The sequence below is a fragment of the Aspergillus ibericus genome (assembly GCF_003184845.1).
Source record: "Aspergillus ibericus CBS 121593 unplaced genomic scaffold BO80scaffold_43, whole genome shotgun sequence".
Classification (NCBI taxonomy): Eukaryota; Fungi; Ascomycota; class Eurotiomycetes; order Eurotiales; family Aspergillaceae; genus Aspergillus; species Aspergillus ibericus.
Genome location: NW_020292141.1, coordinates 119,486 through 131,054, shown reverse-complemented (window position 1 = coordinate 131,054; position 11,569 = coordinate 119,486). Strand labels below are relative to the sequence as shown.

The 11,569-nt window shown below is 54.9% G+C and overlaps 7 protein-coding genes across 7 annotated transcripts; 3 read left to right on the top strand and 4 right to left on the bottom strand.

The window, feature by feature from the left end:
* The first annotated feature begins 3,152 nt into the window (after window positions 1-3,152).
* BO80DRAFT_428068 (uncharacterized protein) lies at window positions 3,153-3,585 on the top strand. Its single transcript, XM_025720169.1, has one exon. It carries the CDS (start codon window positions 3,279-3,281, stop codon window positions 3,444-3,446), a length of 168 nt encoding a protein of 55 aa, XP_025571927.1. The 5' UTR covers window positions 3,153-3,278; the 3' UTR covers window positions 3,447-3,585.
* BO80DRAFT_428067 (uncharacterized protein) lies at window positions 3,226-4,155 on the bottom strand. The gene has a single exon (XM_025720168.1). The coding sequence runs from the start codon at window positions 4,003-4,005 to the stop codon at window positions 3,691-3,693; it is 315 nt and encodes a 104-aa protein (XP_025571926.1). The 5' UTR covers window positions 4,006-4,155; the 3' UTR covers window positions 3,226-3,690.
* A 739-nt stretch (window positions 4,156-4,894) lies between these two features.
* Window positions 4,895-5,401, top strand: BO80DRAFT_187001 (uncharacterized protein). The gene has a single exon (XM_025714080.1). The coding sequence runs from the start codon at window positions 5,032-5,034 to the stop codon at window positions 5,308-5,310; it is 279 nt and encodes a 92-aa protein (XP_025571925.1). The 5' UTR covers window positions 4,895-5,031; the 3' UTR covers window positions 5,311-5,401.
* Window positions 5,402-6,323, bottom strand: BO80DRAFT_187002 (uncharacterized protein). Its single transcript, XM_025714081.1, has one exon. It carries the CDS (start codon window positions 5,996-5,998, stop codon window positions 5,492-5,494), a length of 507 nt encoding a protein of 168 aa, XP_025571924.1. The 5' UTR covers window positions 5,999-6,323; the 3' UTR covers window positions 5,402-5,491.
* Window positions 6,324-7,846: 1,523 nt separating this feature from the next.
* Window positions 7,847-9,299, top strand: BO80DRAFT_389267 (3-keto-steroid reductase; the record flags this gene model as incomplete). The annotated part of the gene is made up of 2 exons (XM_025717111.1): window positions 7,847-7,934; window positions 8,075-9,299. Coding segments are annotated over exons 1-2 (1,290 nt in total), but the record flags the coding sequence as incomplete, so codon positions are not given.
* A 58-nt stretch (window positions 9,300-9,357) lies between these two features.
* On the bottom strand, window positions 9,358-9,827 carry BO80DRAFT_186820 (uncharacterized protein). Its single transcript, XM_025714079.1, has one exon. It carries the CDS (start codon window positions 9,669-9,671, stop codon window positions 9,405-9,407), a length of 267 nt encoding a protein of 88 aa, XP_025571922.1. The 5' UTR covers window positions 9,672-9,827; the 3' UTR covers window positions 9,358-9,404.
* Window positions 9,828-9,895: 68 nt separating this feature from the next.
* Window positions 9,896-11,248, bottom strand: BO80DRAFT_448207 (mannose-1-phosphate guanyltransferase; the record flags this gene model as incomplete). The annotated part of the gene is made up of 5 exons (XM_025721655.1): window positions 9,896-9,915; window positions 9,964-10,840; window positions 10,899-11,045; window positions 11,143-11,186; window positions 11,242-11,248. The coding sequence occupies 5 exons, from the start codon at window positions 11,246-11,248 to the stop codon at window positions 9,896-9,898; spliced, it is 1,095 nt and encodes a 364-aa protein (XP_025571921.1).
* Window positions 11,249-11,569: the final 321 nt, after the last annotated feature.

Sequence of the window (11,569 nt, the reverse complement as noted above, 5' to 3'; positions counted from 1 at the left end):
GGGGGGAAAGGAAAAGAAATACTCGAGGAAATCGAGAGAGGATGAGAAAAGAAAAAGAGCTAGCTGACTGTCCACTGGATGGATGGATGGCAGAAGCTCTGCGTCCGTTTTGATTATTATTTTCCCTCGGTTTGCCTCTCCGGCTCTCGTGAGCAGGCCGTGTATTTTTTATAACGCCGCATCTCCCTGGGCCTTTTCTACCTAGCAGGTACTTAGCAGCTACTCCGGCCGCTACTAAGCTCCCTTCTGCTTGGTTAAGTGGTAATAATGATAAATTGGATCAGACAAGAGCTGGTGGAGCTCGCACTTGGCCCGTAACCCACCGGGGCTAGCTTTCCCTGGGCCACTACGGAGTACAGTCCCCTGTTCGACTAACTCTCTATCTACTATCGCAGCGTAGTCAATCCTAAATACCCCTACCCCGGAAAGATCGGGTTATACCAGTAGTCGGATGTCGACACAAGCAGAGGGACCTCCCCCCAGTCCCGAACTAAAATTAAAAGACGGAGGACAAAAGAAAGAAAGGAAACCCCTCCGATCAGGTTCGTAGAGGAGGGGGGAAAAGGGAAATTAGACCACCGTTTTTTATTTTTTTTAGTTTATTTTTATTTTTCTGTGAATGTTATTTTTCACCCTCGTTACTGAACCTGGGTGAATATGTTTTCCCCTGGAAGGGTCAGGAGGAACAAACCGGTATCAAACGAGAGAGGAGACCCAAGTACTAGGTACAACCGGGCACCAAGCAGCAGCACTTAATTTAGGATCCCCTAAAACTGACAGTCCCGCTGTCGATGCGATTTGCCTGGGGGTGGGAAAAAGAAGTTGGGACTAGCAATCCCAGGACAAAGTTACCCAAGACCAAGGTTTCCCTTCCTACTGAACCGTCTTCCGGTCAAGAAAGGCTTGGGGGAAGAGGGGAACACACAGGCTCCACCCTGTCCGCCTGTGCCTTAGAACGCTCAAAGCCTAGGATATAGGCTCGGCCAATCATCGGACCCCGGGAAAGAGCCTGGCCTTGGAAGAAAATCCGCTAGTCTGGACCGGGGCTAGTTGCCTGCATCGTGGATGCAAACCTCGCCGGACCGCTAGTATCGCTGACCGTATCTGGTATGTACCGACTGTTCGCTCGCGGGTCAAAATTACCGACAGGTACCTCGCCGCGTACGTACCTGATACCTTCCAATGAGAAACATGCGAAATGGGGACAGGAAACGGGAATAGATCTGGAAGCACGGTAGCTGGCCGTTTCTCCTCCAGACGGTGTGGTCGGCCATAACATATTTCGAATACAACCACTGCCTGGAGACAATGGAGTCAGAGCTGAGGCGGATCACAGCAGGGTCACGCCAATACCACAAGCTGTGTGTCTACGTATGGGAGATTCTGTACGACCTGGGGGACTAGCCGATGGAGGGCACTACTTGACTACCTGAAATGATGACTCTTCCTTCGACTACCGAGTTAATCGTTATACTACGATGACTATGTACATTGTTGTTTTCTGCCAAGAGCTGCGTATTCCCCCCCGCCAATCCTAGTACCAACTGGGTAGGAGTCGGGTCTCCAAACAACGGGGGCTGGAATTAAGTTCCTGACAGCTTCGCGTCAGCCTCTGCAACAACATCTCAGACGGCGTGGAACACCGGCGTGAAAACCCAAGGGGACAGACAAAGAACAATGTCAGGCCGACCAGGCAGCACACACCGGAAATTATCAGCAAGGGATGGCCGCGATGCAACAGCCTGAAAGCCTGGCGTTCCCCTTCTGGGCGAGCACGGATCATGCTGAAACTGGCCCAGAGCAAGTCTCCCAGGGTCTGTCTGCCAAGTGCCCATCTGCCATCGGCCATCTGCCTCACTCCGAGCATCTACCGTCCTACGCTCACCTTGCCTACTTAGGCAGTAGGTCTATCGCTGTCACCATGATAAACTTCCTCCCCGCTGTCATTGGATATACTTCAGGCTATCTCTCCTAGGGGAAATAATGAGGACGACGCCACGGTATGCTGGGTGGCTCTGGTGGCTCTGGGCTGCGGCTATTCTACCGATTCGATTGCTGGATGACAGTCGGACGTAAACTCAAATGGACCGGCCCAGCACGCCTCAATCAGTGTCTGAGTTATGCTGGTGCCTTCGGGCTTTGCTCTCCCCACGTGGCGGCTTCATGAGGCCATCTGGGTCGTTGTATTATTGCTCCATCAGTCATGGATCCTGACGAGGGACCAGCGGGATTCGGTCGTCATCCCGTCTTCCCCTCCTTCCGCCCGTCCACCGCAACTAATTATTAATATGATACGATGATAATCAGGAGCTTCGGAGCCAATTAAGCTCATGGCGATCAGTTGGCTGCCCTGCGGCTGCCGGGCGGCCGGCTGGAGCTCTGGGAATGCGTCGATGCGGTGGTGCTGTCGGCAACCAGTCCTCCACCGACAGCGACTTCTCGCAATCGACGGCGACGCATGCACGCAAGTTCAGAAGACACTCCTTGACTATCGTCAGGAGTCCACATGGGCGAGATCTGCCGTTTACGTTATCTAGGATCGCGGACTGCCGTGAGGCTTTAAATCAAAGCCGACTAGCAACAGTGGATCTCAATAGTGGCAGCGGGTCGAACCCATGGAACCACCAGACAAACACAATCGCCGCCCGCTTTTCCTAGTAAACACGGTCCAATGCGCTTAGACTTTGGCCATTCATGGTTTGGACCCTGCGAACCAGAGATCCATCGCGCTTGAAGAACGGCCCCGTACTACAACGATAGTGATTAACAGCTGGTAGTATAGCATCCAACTCTATAGATCACCGTCGGCAGACGATTGAGTTTCATCTGCGTCGATGGGCTTTGTTCTACCAGGCAACTCTGCAATTCCCCTCCCCCCCCTGCCCTCAGTCATTCATTCACTCACCGGGGCGTTTCGGGCTTTGCAACACCGGGATTGCCGATGGCGATGGAGCTTATACCACGCTTGGCTATTGAATGACCCTGAGTCAGGCACAATAGCTCCCCCCCCCCCCCAAGCCACGCCAAGGCCATATCTCCAATTCGAATGGATTACCAAGACCTGGTTATCCACCAGCGTGCGAGACTGCCATGTTCGACTGGTCGGACTGGCTTCCGTCACTTCTTTCTCGTATTGCTTTTTCTCGGCCGGCACTGCTTGGTCTGGGTTGACTCCCGTAGTGGCGCAATGGGCTTGTTCCTAAGGCTCTAGGAGTCGCGCCAGCGATAACCACCGATATTGCACGCGAGTCATCTGGACCTGAGGCCTCCCATCAGCAATGACTTGGTCGTCAGCACACAGGGGCAGGCTGGGTACGTGGAAGCGGATTTCACAGCCCGTCCCCCCGCCCCAACCGGGATTCGTCCTAACCGATCCTGTCCTGGTGAAGGAAGCCCAAGCCGAGCCTGGGGAATGGGTCCCGTTATCATCCGATTATGCTGGATGAAACGTGAGGGTGATGCTGGTCGAGTACCTTGGGGTGGGAATCGGAAATCATGGGGCAGAGGGATCGATACGGATTACCTGGTAATCTACCGAGACCTCCGACATGTACCGGGTACTTACGCGACACCACGCCACGGACAGGGAGGCCCGGTCTAGTGACTGTATCCCCCCAGAAGCCATCCGGAGATGAGGAGCTAGTGGCGGCCCCCATATTTCTGACATACAGGAAGCAGGGTTATCTACTACTATCTACTTTCTAGTCGGGTGCCACGCCCAGAACCTTCCTGGCCGGTCCCGTCAATGAACGCGCGACGGTGACAGTTGGGCACATCACTGGCCATGCAGGAGTGACGCCAGGGCTTGCACCGTGCTGGATGTATGTCGCCGATCCTCGGGGCCCAAAATGTAGACGGCTTCATGGCGTGACTTTCATGTGCTTCAATGGCCGACGGGATGTGGACTACTCTGGCACCCTGACCGCGGAGATTGGGATGGGAGGGATGAGGAGCCCAAGACAAATCAGGGAGCAAGAGCGATGCAAGCCAGGGGCGAGACACCATCAAAGAAAAGCAACCACCGGGCAGGGAGGGCCAGCATGGGATGGCGATAGCTGTGATTCGACTTTCCCTCCACTCTCCTGCTCCGCTTTTTGGGGATCTACCCGGGCCAACTGGCGTGACAGCTAACGAACGAACGGGAAAGGAGGGGAAAAGCATCCGGGATGGAGATAGTGGAGGAAGCATTCGTGCCATACGAATCGGCCATGCATGGGAATCCGTCGATGCTCGACAGGTCCGGTCGATGACGTCGACCGGCTTACAGCTGGCCGTTAACCTGAGACGGCTGTTCCGGTAGCACTGGGGAAGAGTCCCAGGGACCTGGTCAGTGGTTCATCCGTCGCAGTGCCCGTCGCAGGCCGGCGGCATCATGTGTCGGTCTCCGTGTCTCACTTGCTGGACGGGGGTGGGCAACGAACCCCCCGGTCGCAATTGACGTAACGCAGGCCAGGACATCGTCGGAGAGGCACATGGTTAGCCGAGCTCGGCCGTAATTAGATGGGTTCTGACTCCCACCAGGGGCGATGGTGCGCGAGGTGTGATTCGTAATTCGCGATCCGTAAGCTGTATGAGGAGCGAGACGAGGGCGACAAGGTGGGGGGCGCTTTAGGAATTCATGCATGGCCACGCCGCAGCTAAAGAGATAGGCTGGGCGGCCAAATGAGCGGGAGGAAGAGACGAAATGAACCAGGGCGTCTTACAGGCCAGTTAGTTCATCCTTTTGGAAGCTGGTCTGGCTCACTAAGGGACTAGTAGTCGCCGGCCGGGGCGCGCAATTTGTCCGTCGCTTCACCTCGATGGGAACCACAGTCACTAGGAACAGCTAGGGACGGAGGGGACGAGAGTTTCCTGATCCTGGAATGGAACTGGACGGTTGTCAGATGGTCGGGGGGAGGGGGGAAGGGGAGAACATGGGAGGGAAATAGGATCCTCCCACCTTGACTCGCTGTTATCGACACATGCCAGGATCAATTGGTTGCCTTCACCAGTCACCCATCCAGTACCCCGCATTTTGGAGGCCTTGAGCAGATGGTTTGTCGCTGCCAGCACGGCTTGTCACACGCAGTCCGGAGTAGTGTCGCCCCGACAAGCAGCTGTCGAGGGACGGCGATGACGCCGATGCTCCCATTGTCAACTTTTTCTCTTCTCTCTCCGTCTCAACTAGCTCGCTCACTAACGGCCTCATCCACTCACCGGTCATTCATTGCTGCCCATCAGCCCCCCTCTCCAGCCAAGGAATCGCATCCTCTGCGTCTCATGATGGACCGTCACCGCCGCCGCCGTTATCATTGGGAGGGGCGCGGATGACGCGCAGCCGCAGCACCAGCAGCAGCAGCAGAGGTTGGGCGCTAATCCGGCCGGGTGGATGTCGGAAAGAACTTTCGACTGCCAATGCTCTGGTGTCGCGCCGGCGTTTTGGCGGACCTCGACGCTATCTCCGCTTCCCCATCTGAGCGACCGACTAGTCACCACTAACCAAGTAGCCAATTCACACTGTACTTAAGCATGAGGGAAACGGGGCTACGCGAGGTAACACCGGAGCATCCACCAAGCTCCCTCCGAGGCGCGGCTTCCTGACGATGCTAGACATACATGCGTTCGGCACCTCGGACGATAGGCCTCCAGTCTCCAGAAAAATCTCCGATTTGCATGGTCCATGGAGCACCAGGCCAACGCAAGCTATGGCCACGCACGCCTCTGGCTCGAACGGCTGCTCTCGGCCCGGCTCATGGAGGGGAATTAATTTCGTCGCAACATTTGCCAGGCGAATCGCAACGAGCGCTGCCGCAGGCGCAACTGATGATTGCACGGCCAGGATAGCCTTATGGGAAGCCAAGAGGCGGGCATCAATTTGATCAGCCTGCTCCCCTACCCTCCACTTCCTCCAGACCAGGCCAGTCGTAAGCTGGAAATCTCCCAATTGTCGGTGAGTACGCATCACTGGGCCGTCTCCTGCCTCCGTCCCCTTCCTGGAGCTGTTTGGGATCCATTCCATCCCCCTCCCAGCGTCCGTTAGCAAGCGCCGGGTAAGCGTGGGATTCTAGGCCCCCCTTGCAGGTCTCAGCTTCGATACGGTCTGGAATAGGTTATTGCGGATGTCGCCATGGATGGAGGCACTCCCTCGGTGCTACTGCATCGGTTCGCTTGCAGTGAGCGCGTCGCCATCAGATTAGCCCTCGATGATGGTCGTCCTCTTGCTGCTTCCGGCATCTCCTCCTATCGGGCCTGAGGACTGATTGGCCACTGGGCGTGGTATAAACTACCGAGGCCCGTATACGATCTGATTGATCTTTGCCCGAACTTTAATACTGGCAGACGCAGCGTCGGGGTGGCTGTGTCGCATCCTGGCCCTCGTTTCCACCCTGACAGGCTGGGCGCGCCATCAATTCATGTGAGCTCGTCCCAAAACCCAGTTCGATAGATCGCGGGTTGCCAACTGGTGCTGACGGCTTGTGGATTGTCGGCTTGTTCCTTCGACTCGACGCCTCGCCTACCAGATTGGGGAAGTGGCGTTGTCCGTCTCGCAGAATCGGCCGGGGTTGCCTTTTGGATTGTTCTGGATGAGCCGGTCTGCTGTGCAAACATGGATCCAGCTATCCACAGACTCTGACAGCTCGATTACTAGGGTGATATAGACAGCAACTATGCTCTCCATATTGACCGGAAGTGATTCATTACAACGATCGCATAATAGACTCTATAGTCGAAATCCTTTCCCCATCCTCCATCCACCGATCCATCCATCCACCACAGAGCCTCACCATCCGACCCGCTGCACCCCAAACCCAACCCAGGAACCTTCCCACCACCTCCATTCCAGCCCATTTCCCCCTATTCCATGCATTCTCTGCTGCACCAAAACGACCACACATCGCAAAAGACGACACACACATACGCAGCCGAAAACCTTACTCACGCGTCATCCGTCCCCATTTGCTTTCTTTTTTTTTTGCCTCCTCCCTTTAGATTTTGACACTGCGTGCATCTAGCCAGCCAGCCGACTGTAACCGTCGGCAGTCGCCACAGATAACCATCTCTGCGTAAGACCAGCTGTCACTCCTTATCCATCTCGTTGGTGGTTGGATAGGTTTGGGTTATTTTGGGATGACGGTGAGCCGCATGATGAGATGATATAGATATCAGGTGAAGGGAGTACGAGGTGGTGGGGGGGTGGTTGCTTCATGGTTGGTGGGTGGGATGGATTGGGTTTGGATTTGGACTGTGATGGGAGGAGATAGGGGTAGACAATGGAAGGGAAGAGAGAAGGGTATCTGGGAGGTTACCTTTCGGTATCTAGCATCGGTGATGGGATGCTTGGGTAGGTTGTAGGGATGGTTGTTGTAGGTAAGATGGTAGGCTTAATCACGCTGGCATTCACCGGACCAAGGGTGGTGAGATGTAAATGGGGCGTGGGTATACTAAGACAGCACTAACAGTAATGACAGTTGCGAACCGAGCATCATTTTCTTTGTCATGACTAGAATCCGGTGGTCGGAGTATGCTACGACTGTCCACCGCACTATCCATAAATGAAGCTATTCAGATCTAGATAGTATAAGAGCGGATAATTACTAGTGCTGACTGCCCCTGCCCTTAAGTAATCTTCAGGTATGTCGATACCTTGCTTGAACACAAACTCAACCTTCCAATCTTATCAAATCATTCAGCCATCCATCCAAATGCACACAAAGAACACCCATTCTCGCCCAGATCGGTGCCTGGATGCAACCCAGCCCAGTCACCTGATCCTACTGATAGACGACGCCTTACGTAAGCACCCCTTATCGGACAGTTATACAATTTCCAGCCATTCTGCAGCTTCAAGATCCCTCCAATCCAGCACACTCAGACAATTGGACCCTCATTATGGCTGATACCATGCAGGAGAACCCGCAAACTCAGTACTATGTCCTGGTTACGGGCGCAAACAGGTACTTTTCCCTCAATTGACCCAATCCCCATGCTACCACCACCACCACCACCACCACCACCACCACCACCACCACCTCCTCCTCCTCCACCCCCAACATCCCATCCAACTCAACCCAAACTAACACCCAAATTAATCCAGCGGCGTCGGCTTCGACATCTGCAAACGCCTAATCACCGATTTTTTCAAAACCCGCCCAGCTACCCACCACCTAACCATAATCTTCACCACCCGAAGCACCAAAAAAGCCACCGACACCCTCCGCCGTCTCCAAGCCCACCTCCCCTCCACCTCGACCCCCAAAATCACCCTCCACCCCGAAACAGTCGACCTCTCCAACCTCCTCTCCGTCCGCGCCCTCTCCCGCCGTCTCACCACCACAATCCCCCACCTCGACAACATCATCCTCAACGCCGGCATCGGCGGCTGGACAGGCATCAATTGGCTCTCCGCCATCTACGGCGTGCTCACTGATCTCGTTCACCAGGTTACATGGTTCACGCATAAGATTGCCCCCGCGGGGATGGTTACTTCGTCTCAAACGACCATGGTCTCGGGATCTGAGCCTAGATTAGGCGCGATTTTCTGCGCGAATGTCTTTGGTCATTATATGCTATCGCATAACCTTATGCCATTGCTTCATCGGTCCAGACAGCCAGGGAGGGTGATCTGGATGTCCAGTCTCGAGGCGACGATCCAGCATTTTAATGTTGATGATTTGCAAGGGTTGAGAACGACGGTGCCGTATGAGTCGTCTAAAACTTTGACGGATGTTTTGGCCCTCACGGCGGATTTACCTTCTACGAGGCCGTGGGTTGATGGGTATTATGCTGTTAGTTCGACGGGGAGTGTTGTTTCTGAGGATCAAGGTGAGGTGAAAACCTACCTCGCGCACCCCGGTATCTGCGGTACGGGGATCCTGCCCCTTGCGCTGCCGCTCTTCTGGGCGATGATTGCGGCGTTTTGGATGGCGAGGATGCTGGGGTCGCCGTGGCATACGCTGTCGACGTATGGCGGGGCGAGTGCGCCGGTGTGGTTGGCGGTGTCGCGGCAGAAGGAGCTGGATGAGGCGGAGGAGCAGTATCGGGCTCATGGTGGAGGGTGTGTGAAGTGGGGGTCGTCGTGTGATCGGTGGGGAAGGGATCGGGCGGTTTCGACGGAGGTGGATGGTTGGGGACATGGGGGGGTGGTTGGGCAGATGGTGGTGGAGGAGGACCGGTTGCGGAGGAGGAAGCGCGGGATGAAGGATTTGACGGCGGAGGAGAAGGAGGCGTTTGAGGAGTTGGGGAGGAAGTGTTGGAGGCAGATGGAGGAATTGAGGGTGCAGTGGGAGGAGATTTTGGAGAAGGAGGAGAGGGAGAAGGGGGTCAATGTTTAGTTGAGTTGAGAGTAAGATAGTATAGGTGTATCACCAATTGTAGCATAGATATTTTAATGTATATTGTATGATATTTTTGTTTGTCTCCCGTATTTACATTCCTAACCCATGTCCACATACGTCATTAAAATCAGATAGAGTATTAGTCCATGTGCTCACCACCCCGGGGAAACAAGGTGTAGGAAAAGAAAAAGCCTCGCGACAAAATGACGAGAACGTCGGAAAACAGTGCACAAGAAACGGGCACAAGAAACGGTAGTAAAGATCAAACGACTGGTCAGCAGCAACACAGCACGGAAGGATTATAAGGGTTAAAGAAACCCGAATCAGACACGCTTCTACCATCAAGGCCTCTAGCATGCGGACACGGACGAGCACAAGACGAAAGTAAGGACGGGTGCGAGAAGGGAGATGTTTCAAAGGGAGACCGCAACGTATCCAAGCACAGCCCGTGTTCGTGTCCAAAACCCGGGGGTTTCTGCTCAAAGCAGCAGAGGACGCTCAACTCCGGTGGTTATGCTTCTGCGCGGTTTCGAGGTATACGCGGTTTATATCGAGGTGTAAGGGCATGTCGACGTGAGGGATTACATGATGATAGCAGGAACTATACAGATTAGCGACGGTTGCCGAGCTATTCGGGCACGTAACTCACCATCAACGTTCTGCTTGATGCTCTTGTGGGGCAAGATCGATCCACCGTTAACATAGACTTCGTCGGCGATGGTGACATCGTCACCCAGCACCGTAACGTTCTCCAAGCGAGCCCAGCGGCCCACGGAGCTGTTCCATCCAACGATGGTCGACTTGACCCACGCGTGGTCCTTGACCTTGCTGTTCTCCATCAGGACACAGCGCTGCAGACGAACACCGTCTCCAACCACCACATTGGGGCCGATCACGACGTTGGGGCCAATGCGGCAGTTCTTGCCAATCTTGGCCGAGGGGTCGACCATGACATTTCCGCCGTACACGTAAGGCTCGCTGTGGGGGGCGAGCAGCTTCGAGTTGCGCTTGGCGAGAGAGGTGAGGTAGAGGCAGGTACCGCTCAGGAAATCCTTGGGCTGACCGACGTCCATCCAGAAGCCCTCCAGGTCAAAGGAGTGCAGCTGACCGTCCTTGCAAATGGCGGGGAATGTCTCCTGCTCGATGGAGGTGGGGCGCAGCTCGATCCGGTTCAACACGCTGGGGTTCAGGATGTAGATACCCGCGTTGATACGGTTGCCGACGAACTCGACGGGCTTCTCGACGAAGCGGTCGATGCGCGAGGGGTGGTTGGGCTTGTGGACGACAACACCGTACTTGGAGGGCTCGTCGACCTTGGTGACCACAATGGTACCCTCGTTACCGTGGCTCTTGTGGAACTCAGCGAGCTGCTTGAAGGGGTAGTCGCAGATGATGTCGGAGTTCAGAACGAAGAATGGGGTGTCGTCCTTGCCCAGAATCTTCTCCGCCAGCTTCAGAGGACCAGCCGTGCCGAGGGGTTCGGATTCCACAGAGAATTCGATTCTCACATTGTAGATTTCTTCATACTATGGGTGGGTTATGGTGAGCATTCGCCAGGACCATGTGTAGCCAGGGCAATTATACCTTCTTCAGGGTCGAGACCATCACATCTGGGCGGTAGTTGACGGCCAGAACGATATCGGTGACACCAGCAGCAGCCAAGCTCTCGACCTGGTGCAAGATCATGGGCCGGTTGGCGAATTCGACCAGAGGCTTAGGGAGGGTCAGGGTCTAAGGGGCATTGCACCAATTAGCTGGAGCTTCCCACGATCTGTCTGGGATCGATTGGTATGTTCGACGTCACGATCGTCGGCGGGGATCAACTCACCAAAGGACGCAGACGGGTACCGAAACCGCCAACGAGAATGAGGGCTGTCACCGGTCAGCGAGACGGAAAGAGAGGGATATGGAGTGGATTCGCACATACCCTTCATGGTTGCTGTGAGGTGGGATTAATTAAGGGGAAGAGTAGCGATCGGGAGGGGAGGCTTGCTCCAAACGAGTGACGGGAGCAAGAGATGGCCAGGTGGAACAAAAGCCCGCAGAGGGGGATGGTGGAGAGAATGTATAGAAGATGGAGAAGGTCCAACGATCCGAGAGGGATGTTGGAGAGATTAGATTGATCGGTAGGATGGATTGATTGGGATGGTCTCAGACGGGGGAGGAGAAAGGAAAGGAGAAAAATGACGGTAGGATTTAATTATTATAAGAGCGAGCGAGAGAGTGAGAGGAGCGAGTAGGCAGAGGCAGCGAGA

Excerpts from the sequence above, each read along its gene's own strand:
- BO80DRAFT_428068 (XM_025720169.1), top strand. The coding sequence starts at position 3,279 with ATGACTTGGTCGTCAGCACACAGGGGCAGGCTGGGTACGTGGAAGCGG.
- BO80DRAFT_428067 (XM_025720168.1), bottom strand. The coding sequence starts at position 4,005 with ATGGTGTCTCGCCCCTGGCTTGCATCGCTCTTGCTCCCTGATTTGTCT.
- BO80DRAFT_187001 (XM_025714080.1), top strand. The coding sequence starts at position 5,032 with ATGGTTTGTCGCTGCCAGCACGGCTTGTCACACGCAGTCCGGAGTAGT.
- BO80DRAFT_187002 (XM_025714081.1), bottom strand. The coding sequence starts at position 5,998 with ATGGAATGGATCCCAAACAGCTCCAGGAAGGGGACGGAGGCAGGAGAC.
- BO80DRAFT_186820 (XM_025714079.1), bottom strand. The coding sequence starts at position 9,671 with ATGCTAGAGGCCTTGATGGTAGAAGCGTGTCTGATTCGGGTTTCTTTA.